The sequence below is a fragment of the Poecilia mexicana genome, unplaced genomic scaffold (genome assembly GCF_051168715.1).
Source record: "Poecilia mexicana isolate PSO_F unplaced genomic scaffold, ASM5116871v1 scaffold_21, whole genome shotgun sequence".
NCBI lineage: Eukaryota > Metazoa > Chordata > Actinopteri > Cyprinodontiformes > Poeciliidae > Poecilia > Poecilia mexicana.
The window spans coordinates 12730772-12755803 of record NW_028263390.1 but is presented as its reverse complement, the minus strand read 5'-3'; the positions used below and the strand labels follow the sequence as shown (position 1 = coordinate 12755803).

Sequence of the window (25032 nt, the reverse complement as noted above, 5' to 3'; positions counted from 1 at the left end):
CTCATCTCAGATAAGGGGAAAACAGGTAATGGAAGAAAAGTCACTCACTGATGAATAATATATAAACTGCACCATAAACGCTGATCAGCAACTTCTTCAGGTACACCAGTTCAATTGCAGGTCAATGCAAAAGTCAAATCAGGCAGACATTTAGCAGAAATCAAAGGAACTTGGAGGACTTGGTACAAATTAAAGAAAGCAACAGAACGAGGGAGATAAGGGATTTAAGGTACTTTCAATGTGGCATGTTTGTTGGTGCCACACCGCTACACTGCTGAAATTTTCTTGCACAACTTTTCTCTAATTTATAGAGAATAATCTGTAAATACAAAAAAAAAAAAACACGTTGAATCTTGAAGCCTATGGGCTACTGCAGCAGAAAACCACAATGGATTCCACTCCTGTCAGCTACGTTTAGAAAACTCAGGCAACAATTTACAGTTTCAGTAACATATTTGGAAAATGTTAGATGAGTTTATGTCCAACAGCATTCAGATGGGAAGGTGAGATGTTTCCCTAAAGTACGGAGCGTTGACTGTGTCAATCCTTTTATGTGCACATCTTCTCAGGGACACTTCCAGCAAAAACAAAAAAAAACAAACAAAAAAAAACATACAATGACATAAATCATATATCATCTGGAACTGAATTGACAATGAGTTCATTCAGCAGATCCCAGTCCAACAAGGCACCTTTGAGTTGTGTCAGAGATTTCCGTCAAAGATGTAAAGCTGACAAATCTGCTGCAGGTTTGAGATGCCATCATGTGAACATGGAACAAAATCTCAGAGAAATCTTTCAGACATGTTCCTCTGTGCCACAAAAAAAAAAAAAAAAAAAAAAAAAAATCAAGATGTTTCTGAACCCAAAAGGGAGTCCGACCTTTTTAGTAGCAAGGTGTACCTTTTGAAGTGGCTGGTAAGTGCAACTTTACACTGCCAGTGTAATTTTGATCTAGCTCTCTGTCTTCCCTCTGACATATTACTGTCTGAACTGTAAATCAGTTTTTTTTCATTCGCTGTCCTTTTAATTCCACTTTAATACTCTCGTCTTCACTTTCTTATGCAGAGGCAGCTTCCCTGATGTGAATTAAAGAAGGCTCAGTGACTAATGATGATGAATAATAATAAACACTGTACGCTCTGTGACATTTTAGTGACCCTAAATATTGTGTATGAACATCATTAATGGAACAATACTGCTCTATTCCAGGAGGTCCATTCATATTAAATTCAGTTAATGGAGATTATTCCATCTGCTGCTCCCTCCTGAAACTCAAAGTCGCAAAATTATTAAACGGCATCACAGGAGATTTTATATTTTACAGGCTTTGAGTTTTAAAAGAAAATCCCTAATAGACAGGAGATAAATGTTTTAAAATCTTCTCCCACAATTATTAGCATTAGAGCCAAAGGTTTGCCTGCAGCTCTCCTGATGTCTCAAAACTTTTCTTTTTTTTCCTGTCTCAGTGATTCTGTAAAGATCACAAGTCCCACCTGAGTCAACCTTTTGTCTTAAATATGATGTACTGTTTCAACCCAAACCCAGGGTCAGTTGTAAATAACAAAAGGTGAGCTCAAATCCTTCCAGCTCTTAAAATAATTAATAGTTAAGCATGTCATTATGTTATACGGTACTGTTAAAGATAAAGATTTTTAAAGACTAAAATAAGAAGCACAGAAATTCAACAGTGTTGTTTTTTTTTTTGTTTGTTTTTTTTTGCTTAAACTGAAAGATTTGAGCCTGAAAAACACAATAAAATCAGATCATTATGTGTGTAATATTAAGTTCAAATCTGAAAACATTAAATGATTGTTGGTGAGTGCTAGAATCAAAAAGTGCTATTGAATGTTTGCATTAAATTAGAACCTATGGTAAACATTATACATTTCAATTCTTAACCTAAAGTAATGCACTGTTGGTCAGAAGTATGTTTTGGTGTGCATTTATTAAGAAAAGTTAACTTAACTTGAACTTGCCTCTCAAAGACTTGAGTCATGATTTAGATGTAGGAAAAATGACTTGTGAATATCTAATTCAAATTTAAGTCTTTTGAGGAAAATTTGAGCTTTATAACTAAGTTAGATGAGTTAGATATTAGAGAAATACAAAGGAAACTGTATTTTTAAGGATTTGTCTGTGGTTTATTTAGACTGCGAGAGAGCAAGAGGGGTCAAAACTGTTGGCAGAAATGAAAACGGCTAAACTGAGTTCATCTTACCTTGTTTAGCATTCATGCATTTAGCAGCCCAGGTGCAGAAAGTCACCAATTCACACAGAGTTAAAATGTTCAGTCTTTCACTCAAACACAATAGACAGAGCATGGATTTTAGAGTGGGGAGGCTCTTTGCATTTTAGTGTTTACGTTGGAGACCACATGTTGATTGAAGGCTTTTTTAAAAGGTGAAGTGGGCGTGAAACTTGGCTTTGGAAAACACGAAAAGGTAAACAAGAATTCATCAAAACTGAGAACTTTTATTGCTTTACTCCCAACAGCCTTGACAGGTTCTTTGTGAATAAGGCTGAAACTTAAAAAGAAAATCTTCAAAAGGTGACAGATGCTACTTATCTGTTCTCCACTCTTAATTGGCTTCGTTGGATGTTTACCTCGGCTGTCATTTATTCCCCAGGATAGTTGTCGTGCACCACTAATTTTGTATTCATCTTCTGAGTTTCTGAACTTATATTGTGTCAAACTCGCAACGAGACTCGCCGTCTTTAACGTTTAAACTGCTCTCCTTTCGTCTGCAGCAACTGGTTTTGGCAGTTCGTGCTGGAGTGAATCCATCGTCAAATTTGTCCAATCAGACGAGCCTGTGGGACCTCAGTTCCTCCTTCTTCTTTGCCGGGACCGTAATCACCACAATCGGTAGGAAGAATAGTTTCTAACTGAAGAGAAAATAGCACCTGTTGTTTTCTGAGTCCTGAAAATTAAAAAAGAAAAAAGAAAAAAAAACATATGTTCCCCTTTTAGAGAGTAGAAGCATGGCAGAATAACTGTGTAATTTCAAGGACCATTTTGGCATGAAATTGCACCTGCACACACAAATTAGAGTCACATCAGCTCCTGTCCAAGATTGCACAATGACTGCACTCCAGCAACAGTTGCAAAAAACTCATTTCCTCTACGAGATTGCACCTTGATTTGCTCTTTCACTTCCACCGCAGACTGAATGGAGCCTATTTAACATCAGTAAGACAACGAAAACAATATATTCAACATAACTGACAGATGAATGACCGAACCACAAGGATAGCGAACTTCTCTCTGAATCTAGCCTCAGTTTGGTCAACCATTTGTCCAACTGAAGAGAATTTCCACTAAGTGATTTTTGCTCCTTGCAAGGTTTAAAATGTTATCGCAGTTCTTTGCAACAGAGCTAATATCCTGTTCATTCACAGCAACAGAAGTTAAATGCAGGACTCAAATTATAATTAGAGCACATTACCCTTTATCTGAATGCCACAGGCTGAAAATCCACCATGCTTCCCATCTTTTTTTACACAATTTGTCCCCTCTTTGTGTCATCTGCAGCTGTAAGAGCTTACTAATCAGGAAAAAAAAAAGTAACAGCTCACACAAGCACCCTCCTTACAGACTCTTGCACATACATACACACACACACACACACGCACACATTCTGACAGCTCATCTGGCTTTTCCAATTGGACCTTGACAGATTGCAGTGTCTGTTCAGTGGGTTGTCCATTTCACATCTCCAGCGCCCTGTCAAAGCTCAGTCTCTAATGAGGAAATTAAATGCACTAAAGTGTAATGAACTGATTTGGCTATCAGCTTGGAAATAAGAGTGTGCTTGGATTTTCACATGAATGGCCATAATGTGTAGGCAGAGCGTGTTCTCGATGAGCGCTGTAGTATCAAACGATACAACCCACATGCAGCCCAGACTCTCACCAGAAGCATTTCCAGTTTCCCAGTGTGTGTTGCGCAATGGAGAAGTCATGTTTCTTTTTTTGTTTTTCTTTGAAACCAGTCACAACATGATCACACACATTCACAGGCTTCTTCCACATCTGTTTGGTGGGCACCTGCAGCTTATTAAACGTAGGCTCTGTCAGATCATTACTAAGAAGCACGTTTTCACATAAAAAGTTGAGTTGCTATAAATGAATATTTGAATTTTTGCAAAGGCCACAGCGCCTCGCAAAAGCGTGCATAGGCAATCCCCATTTCACATTTTGCGACTTATGTTATGGCATTAACACAAACTAATGCATAATGTGTAAGAGAAAGTAAAACGGTCTTTCAAAAACATCTGACAAGAGCAGCAGGCATATAGTCAGCCTCCTTCTGCCCTGACAGCCATAAATAAAGATGTGCAGGGCTTAGTTAGAAAACAATACCCTAAGCTTTAAATATATAGTAAAATAAAAAAGAACTATTCAGTCCATTGTATATAAATGAAAAGAGTAATGTACAACTGCAATGCCACAAAGACATGGCCACCACCTAAAATGCCAAGCCAGGAAAGGTCAGCTTTAATCAGAAAAGCAGCCAAAAATCTGGGGAAGCTCAGATGAAAGAATCTTTTGGCTGGACAACTATTAGTTTTGCCCTTTAGAGAAGTGCTGGTGTTTCACATAAACTGCCAATAAGATGCATTAAAGTCTGTGGCTGTAACGTGACCAATTGTGACAAATTTCAAGCGGCGGTGTTAAACATTTTTGTAAGTCACTTTGTAGGCAAAGAGTTTTTTTTTTTCTTAGCTCACAGCTCCATGGCTTCAGTTCAAAGAACAGAGATCTGTTTGGCTTTCTTTTTTTTTATTTTTTATTTTTTTTTAGAAATGTCCACATAACACCAAATTGCATAAATGAAGTAAGGGTGGTAGCAGAGGGCAAGAGCTTTGATTTTTCTGCAGAAACCTCCCTCCCAGGTGGCGATTTGTGTGCTTTGTCTTTGCAGCCTGTTAGTGTAAACAGCACATAATTGCTGTGCTGTCTGTATGCAACCATAATTGTTCCTGATTGTTCCGTTGCCTTCGTGCTGTTATGTAAATAAATCAGACACAGAGGCTGTCTCCGAAGCCAGTGTGTCATTTTGTCAGAGAAATCCCGGAGATGTAATTTTTGTTTTCGTTTGTTTAGATCAGCTTGAGATTTTTGAACATCTGTTAAAATCTGCGGATCTCTTTTGTCTTTGCAGATAATTCCCAGTGAATTACCTGAACTAATGAAAATCCCCTCTCTCTCTTTCACCCCTACTGCAAATTTAGAAAATGAAATATAAATGAGGCATTCGTTGGTTGCTCCTCTGATTATCCTCCTCTCTCCTGGAGCTGATCGCCTGGGATCTCGTCGTTAAATCTATCTGACTTACAATCCATTTACTTTCCACGCTGCCTGGATCAATACCAACACTCAAAAGGAATATATTATTTCTAGTTTGTAACAGCAGGGATAAGCAGGGTTTACATGCTTGTCTCCCTTTGATTGCAAAATAAACCTTTTGTGGATTGTAGTATTGCAATGATTTGGTTTTCTCATTGTAAGACCTAATTAAGCCAAGAGTCCCTTTGTGTGAAATTATTGGGATTCCCATAAATGAAAACTAATGTGAAACTACAGCAAAAACAGCATATCCTTCATTAAATGATTTACATATCTCATAAAATAGTTTATTTGGCTATTAGTGAAGATATCAGGGTTACTCTTTTTTTTCTCTCTTCATGACTGCTGGTCTTTCATGGCCATTATATTATTATTTCCTCTAACCACAGACAGTCGAACTCTTCTTGTATATGAATCACTACATGGTGACATGATTGAATGAAGGATGTTGGCTTCATCCTTTTTACTGAGAAAATCTTATTTATTATTAACGGAGCATCTATAGTAAGGCGTGAAACTCACCGATGGACTCAGATGAACTAGTTTTCCTTTCGTAGATCAGGATCAAGGCAGATAAAGGTGTTGGAAAAATGTACAATTTTTCAGACAGACAAGTGCCTGAGCTAGAAAAACACCAGGAAGTTGATTGTTGAGCAGAATTTGCCATTTTTGAATTAAAAGAAAGAGGAAAGAAAGGGTTAACAATGTGATTTTTTTTTTAAGGCTGTAATTCTATCATTCATTGAGGTGAAGATGATGGAGAATTTGACTGTGTCTGTAATTTTTTGTGATGCAAAAAGACACATATATAGCTTAAGGTTCTTTTTTTTCTGCAGTCATTTTTCTGTTTAAACATTTTGTTCTTGGCAGCTCGGTTTCAGTTTACTGAATATGGGAGCCAGAGTTGCACGGTATTTTATTTCTGTTTGTTTTTAAATTAAACTTGGCAGGGAGAGCTTTAGATAATCTCTGCATAGTGAATCTCTAACTCCAGCCAAATTTCACTGTTGCTTCCCAGTCCATGAATCCCTATTTACCTTGACACTAGGAATGAAAAGAAAACAATTATGAATTGATTGGCTTTTTTAAACACAGTGTACAATTTGTCCCCTGTAGTTCTGTCACGACAACAAATTGTCCCAGAAGTTAATGCGATAAAACATAATGTCTTGTTTTGAGACCATTTTCAATGGTGATGGCATAATAACGCAAGAGCAAGAAAGTTTAAATTTCAATGAACATTTAACACCGGAACTGGAAGACATTTTAAATATCCAAAATAAATAAACAAGACAACAGAAACAACACATAAAATAAATTATGAAGTCTCTGTAAACAAAATTGTCCTTCAAAAAAAAGTGCTAGTTGAGACCAAAGCACCAGGCTCAAGACTGTTTTTACCTAGTTTTTGGAAGAAAGAAAAAGAGAAAAGAGAAAAACGATAAATCATTCAAATGAAACTTGAGTTTGTTTTAATTTATCATGTGATTATTTGATTTATTTCTTATTACGACAAGCCTGGTCTCCCGTTTATCATTTCCCAGGCTCCCCTGGAATTAATCATAGAATTACTGAGATATGATTGACAATTTCTCTCACATTAGGTGTCACTCCGGTCCAGCCCAAGGCTAGAGAGTCGTCAGAAGGCTCCCTGTAGCTTACACGCATTAATACAGGAAAGTAAAATTTAGTTCATTAAGCAGCTGTTGAATAATGAAACTAGCACTGTGTGATGCCTGGAGTCAAGTTTACACAAGGAAAAAAAAAATCTCTGAAGCTTCTGTTTAACATGTTATTGTCAAGCTGCACTTTATAAGCAGCTTTGACGAGGAGAAGCCATGAACAGATCTGTACTTTTGTCTCATCTGAAAGTGCTAAAAGTCAGCAAGAAGGTTCACTTTCTCTTTTCATACTCCATTCGTTTTGCTTTGAAGTTGAAGGTCTGAATAATAAATTAGAGTGAGTCAGAGGCCCTTACACACCTCCATCCTCCACCACTGGAATTTCATCAAGCTGATTTTTCGGCATTTGTCTGAATTTCTAACGTGCTTCATTCAGAGTTTGTGGGTCAGCTTTCCTGTCTGCCAGGTTTAATTAAGCTAAAACAGTAACTAATAGATGTGTTTATTATTATTATTATTATTATTATTATTATTATTATTATTATTATATTTTTTTGTTTAAATCATGCACTAGGTAACCCAGCTTGTGACTTAAAAATTATACAAGATGCAAACTGAACACATGCATGTTCATCAACTGCTCTTTCTTTCTGTCCATGTTCAGCCTCTGGAGCTACAAGATTCAAATCTACGCAATATTTTTGTTCTCTAAAATGTACAAATGCATTTACAAACTTCTTGAATTTGAGCAAATCAAATTTGTTCAGCAAGAAAACAAGTCTCGCACCAAATGAATTAATGGCACAGTAGAGGATCTGTGTTGTTTTGCTTTCATGCGGCCAATGCTGGCAGTGAGGGGCACACAGTGATTAGGCGGCAATAAACTGTGAAAATAACATGTTCTGACTCGAATTGGAATCGTTTTTTTTTTTTGTTCATTTCCCGCCCGTCTCTCCGTTTCACCAGGATTTGGGAACATCTCTCCCCACACAGAAGGAGGACGGATCTTCTGCATCCTCTACGCTCTGCTGGGCATTCCCCTGTTTGGGTTCCTGTTGGCCGGTGTCGGCGACCAGTTGGGAACTATTTTTGGGAAAGGCATCGCCAAAGTCGAGAAGATGATTGTGGTGAGCAACGCTGGGAATTATTATTTATTTATTTTTTTTAATTTTGGGAATAATCAACATAACAAATGCAAAGCATTGAGGAGAGCAGTAGAAACCAAACTAGATACTGTTTGTCTGAGAGGACGAGAAGAGGGAAAGGATTCGAGATGAGGCCTGATTTATTCAAGTGTATCCTATTCCCTGCTGTCCTCGCCCACTCTTCAACAAGAAAACTAAACCAGCCATATGAGCAGCAGGTGGAGAGGAAACCACTTCCCAGTGAGACTCTTTTATAACCCTCCCCCTTGCTTTGTACTTCACCGCTCAGCTCATCGCCGAAAATTACAGCGGCTTTACAGTAAATGCGTTTTCATTTAAGAAAGAGGAAGCCCAGTCAAACCCACATCTCAGGAAGCAGCCAGCTTCCCAGATTGAGCGAGACGGTCGCTCAATCTGGGATGTCTGACAAGCCGGTCAGACAGACAGACAAACAGATTGATAAATTGATCTTTGATAGACTTGCTGTGCTGGGGGATCCCTACTACAAGCCTGTGGACAAACACAGCAGGAGGGCAGGACGTGCCACTATTCTCGGCGCTGTGAAAGGCAACAACGTCTGATAAGAACAACCTTCTGATTGCAGATATGTCACAACTGTTTTATCCCTGAGCCGGTGCTTACTGTTGCGGGGAAAATAAAGGCTTTCAATTAGGTGTTATCACCACAAACTGGGGCCACAGCCAATTAATCTCAGGCACCACTCCATAGTCATTTGACTGGAGGCTGATGGCAGATTATACTCTCTCCAATTAAAGCCCAACATTTTACAGACATTTTCCGCATGCGTACTTATTCAAAAAGACGATTCAAGCTTTCCGTTTTGGAGCAAAACCAGTGGCAGTGGCTATTTTTTTTTTTTTTTAACACCCAGATACTTGACAGCAACAGGTTAATTATGTTACTGATTCATTGCACGCTCTGTCTAGAGCAGGGAAGGTTGGAGGGTCATTCAGACAATAGAAACAGATGGATTACTACGGTCACTGCTGTGGGGGGGAAATGCTTTACAGCAACTCAGCTTTATCAGCCTCCCTTGGGAAAAAAGTAATGCTTGGCTTTCAACTAATTTTAGCATAGCACATCATCTTTAAAATTTACTGTATTCTATATTTATGCACAAGGCACCAGAAAGGGATCAAAAACTCTGATCTGAGGTCCGTATGCTCTTTACGCCTCCCCGTAGACATACTGTTCTTAGATCTTACATAACCGGGGGAGGAAAAGGGCATGATGCTATCAGCATGAAGCCAGCTGAAGGAAGTCATCTCAAGTGGAAAAGCTACCCCAGACATCAGTTGCATGCAGAATATGTTTCAACTCGCAGCAGCCGTGAAAGAAAAGAAAGACTCCAGCTTTCATATGAATTTAGAGTTTTTGCCCATCAGACTTACTGCTGAGTTCATTCAGACATCTACTACCATGAAGGCAACTGAAATAGCAAATAACAAATTGTTTTTTAGCAGATGACAGGTATGAGAACATGTGCTGTATCTCATCCTGATTAGGAGGATTCTTCCATCTAGCGGGAAAAGCATACCGCATGAACTCTACAGCATTAAATTTAGGATATCGTAAAACAAAACTTTACTTCCAGAAAGACGCAAACTATGCGAATGAGTAACGGTGAAGCAAATACAACCTATTAAGAAAAGATTCATTTTCAAATAACGTGATGAAAAAGTTCAACGTGTGTGGCATTTTGGGAAACGCTTTTCTGCTCTGGTAAAATGTTCAAACCGTCAATCGCCTTGTCACTCTCTCTGAGGTGTGAAACTTCTCAATGGTTTCCCTTTTTCTTATCCTTTTTTGTCAGAAGTGGAAAGTCAGCCAGACAAAGATCCGCGTCATCTCCACCCTGCTCTTCATCTTGTTCGGGTGTCTCATCTTCGTGGCCCTGCCAGCTGTCATTTTCAAACATATCGAAGGCTGGAGCACGCTCGAGTCCATCTACTTTGTCGTCATCACCCTCACCACCATTGGCTTCGGAGACTTCGTGGCCGGAGAAAAAGGTCATCTGACCGAGGGTATGTGATTTTGTATCGCAGCACGTCTTTCATTTGCCTGACTGACACCTCTATTAAGATCAGTGTATTTATAGCAAAGTCTGACAGCTTGACTCAGTGGATGGGCTAAGTAGCAATGAATCTCCCACCAGACAGTTTTTTTCCAATCCTTATACTTCATCACCGACTACAAATGGCGGCTATATGTTCAGCTTTCCCATCTGTTAAATCTAAGATTCTTTCTGAATTTGCTACTCATCACCTAAATGGGTCTTCAAATTTCAATGTGATGAGTATGGACTTGTTTGGATTCAGATAGCAGAGTCGTCAAATCAAACTAAAAAACTAAAAGTCCAATAAAATTAGCTTTTATTTACAAGCTCATTGTACCACATAAACAAGCAACTAGGCAAAATCCAAAGCTAAGTTATTCCAAGTCGCATATGGTTCAGTTTAAAATTTGTGCTTTTGGATTACAGGAAAGTTTTGTTTAGTTACATTGAGACCCAACAGCTTTTTCTTTCTCAATTTACACCACCGAAAGGAAGGATAAGGTGCTGGAACAGCTGCTGGACGACATGAAATCATATTTCCTGTGTCACATATTGGCTCAGAAAGGCTTCAGCTTCGCTGGCCGTCTGGTCTGAGGTCAGACGGCCAGCGTAGAACGTAGTGTTCTACGTTTGCAGTAATACCACATGTGCTGTAAACTTTGCAGTACCAAAATTAATTGAAAATTACATGAAAAGCAATGGCGTGAGCCTCGTTATAAGAACGATTACATTACGAAACAGTGGTATCGTCATTCTGCAAGAGATGCACTGAGAAAATGTCTCTTGATCACAATCACCCAAATTTTAACCTGAAAATCCCTGGCTAGTGGAACGTTAATAAAACAGAAGAATGTTCCAATCAGTGAAGCACCGTACTAAGTTCTAACAGCATGCAATCTTTTCCGCTATAAAACAAAGTCAGAGGAAGCATAGAAACTGCTTAAGAGGAAGGTCCTAATGTCAATATAAGGTTAAAGCTGCTTTACTATTTTGATCCTAAATACTGCGTCTCTATCAGTGCTACTTCAATAAATAAAAGCCAAGAACATGTAGGTACAGTTGAATATTTGAAAATAAATGCTTTTTAGGGGATTATTTACTAGTTACTAAATATTTTTTAAAGTCCTAGTAGCAGTCTGGAATACAGCAGAAATGTGTCCTTCAAAAATAATTGGTTTTGAATGCTGTTAGTGTTTTTAAAAGACAGTTCAACAGGTTAAAAAGATGAAGAGTTGGATTTTGACTAATTAAATGGTATTTCCACTTAATTACATTCAGTCTTGCTGTGTAAATCTGAAACATCTGAAACAGAGACAGGTTGGAGGTTTTGATGACATTTTGGAAAATTTTGTTTGAATAGTGATTTTTAGTGACAAGATCCTATTCATATAAAGTCAGTACAAAAACCTCACCAAAAAAGGTTTGGAGGCACTGATTAATTGTACAGTACAGAGACGTTTTCTCCTGATATTAAAACCTGAAGCCGGTGACTTTAATATTTTGAATGACTTTTTGGAAATCAGAGCTCAAAAACATTTTGTCAAATGAACTGATTCAGCTCATTCTGGGTTGCAAAGTCTAAGTTGTCCTGTATGTCATTAAGCCCTGCAATCTAAAGTCTGCAGCAGTTGACGTCTATGAAACTGAGCTTTTGCTTTCAAACAAGACATGCTAAGATACATCATTCACAAATTCCCTATGTTTTTATGATCTCATACTTTCACATTTTAGCATATTAACTCAGCTATGGAATAATCAGACTTCTTTTCAGTTAATCGTTCCGTTTCTTTCTTATTAAAGTAAAATTTAAGCTTCGGGTGCTCTTCAGCACATAAGTACAGAGTTAAACATTTTTATTTTTATTTTTTTATGAACTAATTCAGATAGTTTGCCTCGTTTGGTTAGCTTGTTCCATAGGTTTGGTTGTTTCTTGTGAGATTTTGCAAACTTAAAACATGTCAGACCTGTTTTTGGGTGCCATTGTTGCCCATTCTCTTTCTGGATGATAAATTGCGACTGCTGACAGGCAGACGTTATTCTTAGTTGTGTTGCAACATCTTTGATGAGTTTTCAAGCACTCATGCAGTGACTTGGTTGGATTGAAGCTCCTTGTAAGGTTCACCAGTTTGTCATGTAGCAAAATTTGCAAATATGTTCCCACATGGGACCAAGTTGATAGGGGTATATTTTACCCTTTGATAAATGAATTATTCAATTATTAAAGACAAGAAAAATACAAAACAGGAAAAAAAATCACAGAGGAGTCATGGAATATCACAGAGAGTTTCTTTGACAGAAGAAGGTGAAAGAAACAAAGTGGGGAGAACTAATGGAAGGGAGACCAGGAGACTTAAGTGGAAAAAAAAATAATAAACAGAAAGTAACACTAATCTAAAGAAATGAGTCCAAATGCACTGACAATAATAAATACATAAAGGGACTAATGCAACTTATAAAAAAAAACAAGATATGTCTATACAAACAACAAAGAAAATCAACCCAAATTAGATCCAAGATTCAAATACATCATGACAAGAATGAAGATTTAACTACAAATGGTCACGCTAATGCAGTAAGTGAACCTGGCAGGACTGAATGAGAGCCAAAACTGGAGAGAATAAAAGAGAGACACTAGGTGTGTCTTCATTAAAGTTTCCGCGTGTGTGTGCGTGTGCGTGTGTGCGTGTGTGTGTGTGTGTGTGTGTGTGCGTGTGTGCGTGTGTGTGTGTGTGTGTGTGTGTGCAGCAGGCAGTTAGTTCAAGTTGACCTGCTTGGCAGATAACAAGGCAGAGGCAGATGGGAAAAATCACAGACACTTAGCTGCTAGATTAAACTTCCCTGAGCAACCTTAGTGATTATCGATTAGATTACAGCACCTGCATCAGCCTGCAGTAGTTACAGTAAACTAATTAGCTTGGGATCCTCTTAGTTAAACGTGCCCTGTAATGGGCACCCACACATCACTTTAAACATCTTTTGCTCTGTAGCTTTTATAGATATGGTGTTGTTGGGATTTAAATACAGATGTGCGTACAAGTACAGCTCAGCAAGTTTCACACTCTTCATAGATTTTTAAAGAATAAACATCCTCTCCTTTTGTTGCTTGTAGCTTATTCTAACAAACCGGCTGACATTCATCATTATTAGATTTACACTGAATGAACTGATTGTTTTGCAGTTTAATAAAAAAAAAAAATACTTTAGAAGATGTTTGAGTGATTTCACATTGTTCTCAATTTTGATCCTGAAAACACCCCAAGATATCCTTATTTTTTTCTGTGAGAATACATGTTCAGTTTTAAAAATTAAATGTTATATGATATTCTGCTTTATATGAGTTTTATGCATGTTAGTCCACCATTCTCTTGTGATGAAGTGCTAATGAAGTTCTGATATCCGAGACAGATGACTTCTCTACAAGACTGACAAGCCAACTCTCCTTAAGTTATAAAACTAAATTGCCCAATTTATTTAGCTCAAGTAATTTAAAAGACCAAACAGGGTGCTCCATTGTATCCCAATTGTTGTGTTGATTGTCTTACAGGCGGTTCAGAGAATCTCGAGTACCTCGACTACTACAAGCCGGTGGTGTGGTTCTGGATCCTGGTGGGCTTGGCGTACTTTGCAGCAGTGCTCAGCATGATTGGAGACTGGTTCAGAGTCATCTCTAAGAAAACTAAAGAGGAGGTAGGAGCTATTGAGGTTCAAGTTTAAGAAATATATCTGAAGATCAAAATGTTGCTTCTTGCAGGTGGCTCAGGAGTCTTTGTACCTGATAAAGCTCTATAGAAGTACAGACAATTTTACCATTTCCTGCAAATAAGTGAAAACAAAGATTTCATTGCTAAATAAAGTCATATTTTTCCTTGCAGCGATGTGCACAACCAGGTATGCATGAGCATCCCAACAACTGTGTCGTAATATTAGCCTACCTTCCATTAGAAAGCTGTGAAGGGGTTTCTGGTTTTATATTTCCTCCAAATAATCAGTCTGTTTTGCTAATCAAGATAAAGGTTAATGACTTGTAGCTGGCTGATTACCCATCACCGAGATTCTATAAATCCATCTGAATCAAGTTTCCCTCAAACAACAAGTTGATTGGCTCTAAAAACTTACTTCAGACTCATGCTGCACATGTGGAAGTTTAAACACTAATAAATAATCGGACATAAAGTCAGACTGGAGCTGCAGTAAGACACTCTCTGCTTCATTTGACTGGGAAAAAAATATGAAGGACAAATATTTGGAGAGCAGTTACTGATTTAGTAACACTCCATTGTATACAATTGAATTAAATAAAAGCCACTTTTTGAAAATATTTTCTATTACTTGTAATTTTTAGAAAAGTAAGCAAGAAGATTCAAATTGAGTCTGGTCAGGAAAAAAAAAAATTGGAGATTTTATTTTTAAGCCGTTATCGCCCAGCCTTAATATGTGTTATAATAAAAAGACTGATAGTGATCTACATAATATATCAAAAATATGATATCTGACAATTAAAGAATTCAATGTTATGCTGCTGTTTTGTGCCGACCTCCAAACATCTCTTCACCGTCACGTCGGCAGTGTGTCTAATATGTTGTGTGTAGAGATATTTACAGTAAGCCTAAGACCACAGTGACCCCACTGTTTACGCCCCTCAAGCCATGAATCTGAAAGTGATGTGGATTCGTCCTGCCCTCACTCTGTGAAGTAAATACAGTCTCACACTGGCCGTCTGCTGGAGCTGAGTAATAGAATACCTTGCTGTTACGGCAGGCTCATAACTCACAGGCAAAAAAAATAATAAAATAAATAAATAAAAGCCACACGTCCACATACACACGTCTGCTCTCCTCCTGAATTCAAAATCCTGCTGCCCATCTTATTTCCTTAGACATAAATAAGACGGAGCGGTGGCTATTTGGAAGTATGCAGCCTTTTCTGTCCTTCCGCTGGCATATTAAGTGTACGTCTGAGGAGGCTGGGAGCTGTGCAGAGAATCAAATCATTGGGAGAGGAGGTTTTCAGTGGGAGGTTGCTGGAAGGAACGAGCGTCGATGATGAGCAGGAGGAGAAAACGAGTAGACAGAAGGTGTTTTCTCTTTTTTTTCACCTCCCCCCCCCCCAATGTGCACACACATGTGCCATAAATTTCAATTCAAGTGCCTCTTCACCTCACTCTTCACCTCAAAGGCTGCTAAATAAATACGGACCCTAGAGAAGGAAGGCTGATGCAATATTAAGGTGAAACCTTTCAATAACCATGGACGCACTCGCTGTCTGTGTCTATAACACAGACTGTGTGCACCTTATACTTTTACAAATCTGTACCAGAAAACTGGCTTGTGTTATTCAATGACGCCCTGGTCAGTGAGAGATGTAGAATAATAAAACTAGGCATGACGACTGGGTGATAGTGACTGCATAAAACTTTACAATCAAGGCATTCTTAGCCTTAGAGACAAACCCAGTGGGCACTAACCCCAATATAAATATTGTATTATTATGAATATTGCACAACATTCCTTATAGATCTGTGCATGAATTGAGTTGGATAGCGAGGAGCTGCAATTCTAAGAAGAACCTGTTTATTGCACCAGTCTCAAAAACATCATCCTTGGATATTGATTTCTTCCTTCCCGTTTTTCGTAAATCCTCACATCTGCAGTCGGCCACTGTGATGAACGAACAATAACGGAGAACAACGGCGCGTAAGGTTATAAAGTTCCTCCATGTGGTTTGCTAATTGGAGCACGTGCGAGGCATGTGGGAGAGCGCTGAAGGGAAGAGCTTTTCAACAGCTGTCTGAGGAGATTAATGGACGTGACATTTATGATCTCAGAGTGAACTTTTTCGTCAGCTGCGCACATTAAAGAGGCTGAAGATATTAGACATGGTCAGCCTGATAATCAGTGCGCGACTTTTGTTCTCTTAATACCTTTCTGGGTTAAATGCTTCAGACATGATTTCATCCATTAGCAGATAGTCCATGTTTGCTAACCAAGTCGAGGCTTAGATCACCGAGCAAAACTCAGTGAGTCTTGAAAGTTAATAGTTCACTCAATAGCATCTGGGGTTTAGTCACAGCCTTAACTAGCTCACTTTACTGGGCACATGGAACTAGTTACATCGCGTTTTCTTATAAACAGTGGTATTCAATATGATGAGGCTGTTTTGTCAGATTAAAAGTTCCCTTTGAAAATGTATGACATTTTCTTTACTACCCACTTGTATTTTGTATTAAAACAAGACGTTTTAAGTGAACTTGGATTTTTGATTGCAGATGTGAAAAATTACATACTGCATATGGTTTACATAGATGGATCATTTTAAATTGCTTTGTACTCTGAACTCTGACATGCTGACAAAAATGTCATTTTTGATGATCTTTGTTCTTTCACACGGTGCTCCATCCATCATGATGGAAAATGCACACATAATCAATAAATTGTGCCCAGATTGCTTGATGAAGTTGCTCTTGGTGGACGTTTTGCTGCCAGCCTTTGTTCGTGCCAGTAATCAGAGTTGTGAGTGAGCCCTCTCTCTTCAAAAGCAGTCTATTTCTTTGCATCAAGCTTTACTTTTGCTTGATACAGGGCACAAATAGTAGCTCTCGTCTTTCCCAAATAAATATTTGTTCAAATATTTTTACTGAATTACAGTCTGTCCTTAATCTTTTCTGAGACAGTGGGGAACTTTTTGGCCAGAAACCATTCTGGTGCTTCTTGGGCATTTCTTAATCATCTTGAAGTTTTCTTTCCCGTAACTGAACTTCTCATTTCCACATTCATGATGACTGAGAAAACTATTGTTTTTAGATGTAATGTCCTTAGCGGTTTGAATAGTTATGAGTCCATTTTGATGGAAACGACAGTAAATTCAAAACTGAGTGAAAAAAACAAAAGTCTAAAGCCAGGTTGTGTATTATACTCCTGGCTTATAAAATCCTCATTTGTTTTGGTGCAACATGATGACAGACATTGTTTTATGCCTTGGTTTTAGATAAAGTAAAATGCACAGACAGTACTGGTAAAAACAACATGGTGAAAGAGATAATGAGCTGTTGCCTTTACTGACAGTAAAGGCACAAACACCCACACCATGTTCAAAGTCACTAAGATCCAAATTCTTCCTAATTTTGATACCCAGTTTGAACATTTAGATGTATAAATGCATTAAGTTTCTACCATATACAGGTGCTGGTCATAAAATTAGAATATTGTGATAAAGTTCATTATTTTCCATAATGTCATGATAAAAATTAAATTGTCATATATTTTAGATTCATTGCACACCAACTGAAATATTTCAGGTCTTTTATTGGTTTAATTTTGATGATTTTGGCAAACAGCTCATGAAAACCCAAAATCCCTGTCTCAAAAAATTAGAATATTATGAAAAGGTTCTCTGAACGAGCAATAAAAATAATCATCTGAATCAACAAAGTAACTCTAAACACCTGAAAAAGATTCCTGAGGCCTTTAAAAACTCCCAGCCTGGTTCATTACTCAAAACCGCAATCATGGGTCAGACTGCTGACCTGACTGCTGTCCAGAAGGCCATCACTGACATCCTCAAGCAAGAGGGTGAGAAACGGAAAGAAATTTCTTAACGAATCGGCTGTTTGCAGAGTGTTATATCAAGGCACCTCAGTGGGAAGTCAGTAGGAAGGAAAAAGTGTGGCAGAAAACGCTGCACAACGAGAAGAGGTGACCGGACCCTGAGGAAGATTGTGGAGAAGGGCCGATTCCAGACCTTGGGGGAAGCAGTGGACTGAGTCTGGAGTAGAAACATCCAGAGCCACTGTGCACAGGCGTGTGCAGGAAATGGGCTACAGGTGCCGCATTCCCCAGGTCAAAGGTCAAGCCACTTTTGAACCAGAAACAGCGGCAGAAGCGCCTGACCTGGGCTACAGAGAAGCAGCACTTTGGACCACTGTTGTTCAGTGGTCCAAAGTACTTTTTTCGGATGAAAGCAAACTTTGCATGTCATTCGGAAATCAAAGTGCCAGACTCTGGAGGAAGACTGGGGAGAAGGAAATGCCAAAATGCCAGAAGTCCAGTGTCAAGTACCCACAGTCAGTGATGGTCTGGGTGCCATGTCAGCTGCTGGTGTTGGTCCACTGGGTTTTATCAAGGGCAGGATCAATGCAGCAGCTATCAGAAGATTTTGGAGCACTTCATGCTTCCATCTGCTGAAAAGTTTTATGGAGATGAAAATTTAATTTGGTCTGGAATCGGCCCTTCTCCACAATCTTCCTCAGGGTCCGGTCACCTCTTCTCGTTGTGTAGCGTTTTCTGCCACACTTTTTCCTTCCTACTGACTTCCCACTGAGGTGCCTTGATATAACACTCTGCAAACAGCCGATTCGTTCAGAAATTTCTTTCTGTTTCTCACCCTCTTGCTTGAGGATGTCAGTGATGGCCTTCTGGACAGCAGTCAGGTCAGCAGTCTGACCCATGACTGCGGTTTTGAGTAATGAACCAGGCTGGGAGTTTTTAAAGGCCTCAGGAATCTTTTTCAGGTGTTTAGAGTTACTTTGTTGATTCAGATGATTATTTTTATTGCTCGTTCAGAGAACCTTTTCATAATATTCTAATTTTTTGAGACAGGGATTTTGGGTTTTCATGAGCTGTTTGCCAAAATCATCAAAATTAAACCAATAAAAGACCTGAAATATTTCAGTTGGTGTGCAATGAATCTAAAATATATGACAATTTAATTTTTATCATGACATTATGGAAAATAATGAACTTTATCACAATATTCTAATTTTATGACCAGCACCTGTATATGGCTAAAATTGTGGCCTGTGAGTGTGTTTTGGCTGAACTAGATGTTTGACTCAATGGATCTGTCCTTGGGGTTAAATCTGTTTCTAATGTGAGCAACAGACAAAGAGCCATTTGGACATAAATCTTCATTTTGTCTCTGCAGGTCGGCGAGTTTCGTGCCCATGCTGCTGAGTGGACGGCAAATGTATCAGCGGAGTTCAAAGAGACCCGCAGGCGGCTCAGCGTCGACATCTACGACAGGTTCCAGCGGGCCGCGTCCATCAAGCGCAAGCTGTCGTCCGAGCTGGGAATTAATGCCACCATGAACCAGGAGATGACCCCTGGGAAGAGGACGCTGTCAGCCAACCTGGGCGAGGACAAAGAGACGTACCCGTCCTTGACGCTTTCTCTAAGTCCCGTCCCGGGTGCTCTCACCAGGAACGGCAGCTTGTATCTGAACGGCCTCAGTCCAGATTACGCTGATCGACAGGAAATCGCCATAATCGAAAAACTCAAATGAGTATCAGTACAATGAGGGAGGATTCATTGCATTGAGCATTGCAGCTGTGAGACTGAAAACAAACCCGAGGATTTGGTGATCATTGACTGACGCCAGACATTGATGAGGTACCTGAATGAAGCAGATTGCTTTCCCGTGATTTAAACACCCAAGCACAGATAAATCATCAAGCTGTTCGCTCTTGTCCATGTTTATCTCTTGCACAGAAAGGAAAGAAAACAGATTGCATTGAATCTGTAGAAGTCAGACTTTACCGAAGATCTGTTTGTACCTGAGCCAAATGGAACGAGATTGAATTTAAGGCGCAAGTTCAAACGCTGCTGAAGCTGGAAGGAGATAAAAGTCCACCCTGAGGCTGCAGGCAGCACACTCGTCTTCTTTTTCACAGTATTCCCTGGGAAACACAAAACATAAGAAGCAATAGAGGGATCTGCACTCACCTGGTGACAGCCACCCTAAAACGGGGATCGAATCAATCATCCCCAATAGTTAAAAAACACCAAATTATCGGCCATGGGTCTATCCTGTGGTTCTTTACGGGCAGAAATCCTGGAAGGAATGTTCCTTTTCTCATCGCTCCTCTTCTGTTTACTTTATCTGCCTTGCATTTGCCACTTAATCAACCCTTTACTAAAGAGACGAATGTCGACATGTTTGCTTTCTCCATGAACTTCTCATCCCGAGGGATAAATTCACTGGTGCCTTATTGAAAACACTGGACATGTGAGGGCAACAAAAGACTCGTGTCCATCTTCTCATGTGTTATTTTTGATCACAGTAGTAATAAGGACATTTGTGAAATGCATCGTGGACAGTTAAAGAATTTTTTAAAAATACTTATATAGAACGTTTATAAATGAAAGCGGAGAACATAATGTTTTAAAGGTGAATGTGTTCTTGACACACTAAATAGCTGCATACTGTAAAGTGTTTCAGACATCAAAATCCATCCCCCCACCTCGAGTCAAAGTACCATCTGATTAGGTCTTGGGTCTGAATAGAGCATCAGCTGGGCTGTATGAGTTATTTGTATTAATCTTCTCCAAGATTTTCCGAATGAGTAATCACACGTCAGCCATAAAAATTACATTTTGTTTTCCACAGAAATTAATGAATACTTAGTGCCTTGCAAAAGGATATTTACACCTTGAACTTTGTCGTATTAGAACATACTTTTTAAACAAAAAATGCTTTACAAATAAAGACACAAAGCTGTGGCGTGCATTTATATTCAGCTCATAAAAGTCAATGTTTTTCCTGAACCACACTTTGCTGCAGCTGGATTTCATTTGAGGTCTGCCCACTTAGAAACATTTATTCCAATATCAATAATTTGCAAAATTGTGCAATCTTGTTCAGATTGGATAGAGAATATGTGTGATCGTCATTTTTTTAAATTGTTCCACAAGTTTCCCATTGATTTAATTCTGGGATTTGACTGGGCCCTTCTGTCACGAATGTGATTTTTCTCTATTAAAACCTTGGTTGCAAGTTAAGAGTTGCTGAAAGCTGAACTTGTACACTAATCTCAATTTTTTATTTTTATTTTTTTATTTTTTGCAGACTCATCAAAACATCCACACAACATGATTTTTCATCTGATTTGACCAGACAGCCTGTGCTCAAATGTTAGCCGTTCGCTTGCGGTAAACTTTAAATAGGACCTGCTACGGCTTCCTTTTGACACTGCTTTGCTCCCTGACACTTTCACAAAAATGGAAGATTTGTGAAGTTCACGACAAACAGTCGTAAGCATGCTTACCATGCGTCATTTTCCTTCAACTGCTCAATCACTCACCATATCGGTCCATCACATGAAATCCTAAAATATGTTGAACTTTGCTGTTGGAATTTGACAAAATGTGCAAAAACTGAAGAGGTAAGAATGCTCTTGCAAGGCACTGTATGGTGCTGTAGCAGTAAAGTCTAGGGGCATTTGAAGCACATTTGTTGCTTTGTTTGATTGAATTTGTCTGCAAACATTTCTTCGGTTAAAGTAGATGGAGTATTTAATGTTTTGCCAATACTGAATGTACACCACACGAAACCTTTCATTTATCCTGCTGCATTTTGCAGCAGCGACTCAATAGCCAATAAGTCAGCAGCAAATGAGGTGCTGCACTTAGGAATGGATGCACTGAATGAATGATGCCTTTGAAAATTTGTGCATCTATCTTTTAGGCCCACTGGGTGATTACTGCAGCAAGTCATGCTCCCCCCAAGTGTCCAATTTCTTTTTCTTTTGACACTTTTGTTTTTAGTCTTTGACATGTTGGCCTGCAATGTTATACTCTGACAGCAAATACTTAAAAAAATGATTTTACATGTTACTTGATATAATTTATAGAAAAGTCACATAATGTGTTAAAGACAGTTTAGAAATTATTATTATTGGAGTACTCAAATGACAGCAGAACAAACAGATTCACATGGCAGAGGGGAGGTCAAAATGGAGAGGAAAAAAAGGCGCAAACTTACAACAAATGAGGAAACATGAGAGCCAGGATGAGAGCAAAAATCAAGACTTAAATACTGGGGAATGTGATCACTGAAGTGAACACAGATGGTCTAATTAGCAGAATGGATGTCAGCTGTGAGGGTAACATGCAGAGGTAACTGAGGTAAAAAGTGGAAATGAGAGTACTCTGGAAACCAGGTTAGGCTACAAATCAGAAAGAGGGCACAACCCAGTAAAATGAATTAAGATTGAAAAAAACGGGAAAAAAAGTCACAGAAATTCAGAAACAGGTGCAACAGGAACATGATTTAAATACACAGAGAGCTCATGGAAATGTGTTTTTGCAATCTCTAAAGAGAACAATTATAACCAAAGACTGCAACTCAGCAGAAAATAAATACAAACAGAATAAAACTGAGGGATTAACTAAATAAGGAAACCAAATAGTGAAGAAATTGCTACTGTACAGCAATCTAGGAACGTTACATGAATATCTTCAATCTGTTTGAAGTCCATTTGTTAAAGAGAGAATGTTCACAGTACAGAAACAAAAAAAAACATTTATCTAAATGATATTATGCAAAACCACCCAGACGTTTTCTGGCAATAAGTTAAAAAAATACATGTTTTTTGGAGTCTGGAACCAGAGGTTATTAAGTACAGATTTTTGTTTCCACGTCAACATAAAGGTCACACCATACATTCTATATGTCTTATAAAAATGTATTATTATTATTATTATTATTATTATTACTATTATTATTATTAATAACAGACAAATGTCAGCAAATACTGTGTAGCCAAAATTTGTTCAACCTGAGTTTTTTATCCATCAAGTCTATAAAAACCCCCAGAATGATTCTCAAACAATCAAGTAAATGTAATTTTCCAACCATTCTGCATTTGTAGATCACCATAAATGCTGACATTACTGACTAATATAAAGTCCCAGTTTCAAATGAGTAGACTAAACTTGGCAATTTGTAGTAGGTATCATAGCTTCACTTAAGGCCCATACATAATCTACAAGAACAGAGACATTTGTTCTCTCTCCCAGAATAATTTGGATCTCGTGCAGCTTCTGGACAGTACGTCTTTTTTTTCCTCCCATATACACATTGTTATGTACAAACCTTCTTGTTAAGTATCGAACATCCTGACCAGGAAGAACTGTGCGATTGCTACCTCCGGCAAAAGAACAAAACTTCTCTGTTCTTGCAGTATTTGTATTGGAGTTAAGACTTTAGATTATGAAAATAAGAAGAGGAGTTGAAATATCATAATATTTTGTTATTAAAAGTATTTTATAGCTTATTTAAATTCAAGGTATATATTTGAAGTGAAAGACACTTTAAAGCTGAGTTGCCTTAGGAAAATGTATTCACGTCTTGGTTTGGGTTCAGAAATCAAAGCCTCTCCTTCAAACAGTCATCATGTTGCTTTTTGTCAGTCAGTTCTGTGATTGAGAAGCTGTCAGTGAGGAAGAAAGTCGCAGCATGTTGATGGTGAGTCGTTACATAAGGCGTCAGACCGTCCAAAGAAAGGTGTTGAATATTATGATAATATAAACGTGCATTTTGTGATGGTATGTGTGAATTTGACAAAAACTTGAAATATGTGATATTTGCACCCACGGATGGGTTTTGTTTCAGTATTGCAACATCTTCTTCTCCTTAGGTAGCCATTTTACAGTAACTGACTCTCATACCCCCAACTCAAGCATGTTGAATGTATCTACCTGTTCATGAGACGAGCCTCATTCTGAATGTAAACATCTGTGTCTTTTAACTGTGAAAACATGCCTTTTTGAAGCCCTGGCTCACATGCGCCATGTTATACAGGCAATTATTTTCCATCTGGTCACAGTAATTTTTAACAACATTTTTTTTACAATGTTCTGAAAATCCCGCCACAGACTTAAACCTGGCTAGAGTCTTTTGCATGAGAATCTTGTAAATCAATCTGTTGCCCAACCTGTGGAGCCTCATTCACACACAGTCACGTTTTTCAAAACAACACGATTTCACCCAATTGTTGCATGCTACTTTCAATGAATTTATAAACACTGGAGGTTTTCTGTACTATGCCAGGCTTTGCATTGACTCTTAAAAAAGTATGACTCTTGTTTGTTTCCTGTATGTTAATACGTTGATGTTGCTATGTCACTTTAAAGTCATGACACTTTTCAGAATGTCTAGAATAAAATACTTTATATGCAAAAAAAAAAAGATAATCATTTTTGCCCTGTTGAACAAACGTCGTATTTTTGTCAGAAAATCTTCATATCTTTTAAGTGTGATAAACATAGACGAACGTGAGCCTTTCTATCATGTTTTTTTAAGAAGAGAAATAATTGTAAAGCACTTTTCTGACACAAACAGAGCTCTATGGAGTCATGCCTCCCTGCAACTGAAAGATACTTGAAAGCAGCAAAGATCTTGCAATGGAAATGAATTATGACTCTAGCATTGCATCAGAGGCAACAGGTGTGTTTATTGATATGACATGAATGCAGAAAATGTGTTCTTGTGTTTGGGATGTTTTTAGTTCTTATGTGTGAGTTCAAAATGTGGACAGATATCCAGTTTCCTTTAAGACATTAAATTAAAAACTGCTCTCTGAACGGCCCATATTTAAACCAGTGATCATAAGAAGCAGCAGGAGTGTGTTTATTCAAAGTGTTTGAGCCAAATGAATGACATGCTGCATAGCGACTCTGCTTGTGATATCCACGTGTAGCATTAGCTTGAAGTGACTTTTTAGGCCCAAACATGTTGCAACTAAACGAAGGATAGGCAACGTTAAGTCAAATATAGTCTCCTTACAATGTTTTTATAGATACATACTGTGCAGCTAAAATATCCACAAACAGATTTAATATGTGCAGAAAACTGATGAGCTGCTTTCATTAATTTTTGCTATTTTTTTTTAAACAGGCACTGCACCACCCCTGATATAAAGTATTCTAAACTGATTTCTGTAGATGTGGATACAGTTGCCAAAAACCGTATTCAAGTAAGAGAAGCACCACCACAGTATATTTTTACTCAAGTAGAAATACGAATTGGTCATCCAAAAAAGAATCAAATAAAAGTACAAAGT

At 38.3% G+C, this 25032-nt stretch overlaps 1 protein-coding gene across 1 annotated transcript in view; it reads left to right on the top strand.

Annotated features, from left to right (window-relative positions):
- Window positions 1-24163, top strand: part of kcnk2b (potassium channel, subfamily K, member 2b) — a 29586-nt gene extending 5423 nt beyond the window's left edge. The window contains exons 2-6 of the mRNA XM_015004491.2: window positions 2752-2869; window positions 7941-8101; window positions 9954-10164; window positions 13741-13883; window positions 19116-24163. Coding sequence (XP_014859977.2) covers window positions 2752-2869; window positions 7941-8101; window positions 9954-10164; window positions 13741-13883; window positions 19116-19472 — 990 coding nt within the window. The 3' untranslated portion in view covers window positions 19473-24163. The remainder of the gene's footprint in view (window positions 1-2751; window positions 2870-7940; window positions 8102-9953; window positions 10165-13740; window positions 13884-19115) is intronic.
- The last annotated feature ends 869 nt before the right edge of the window (window positions 24164-25032 follow it).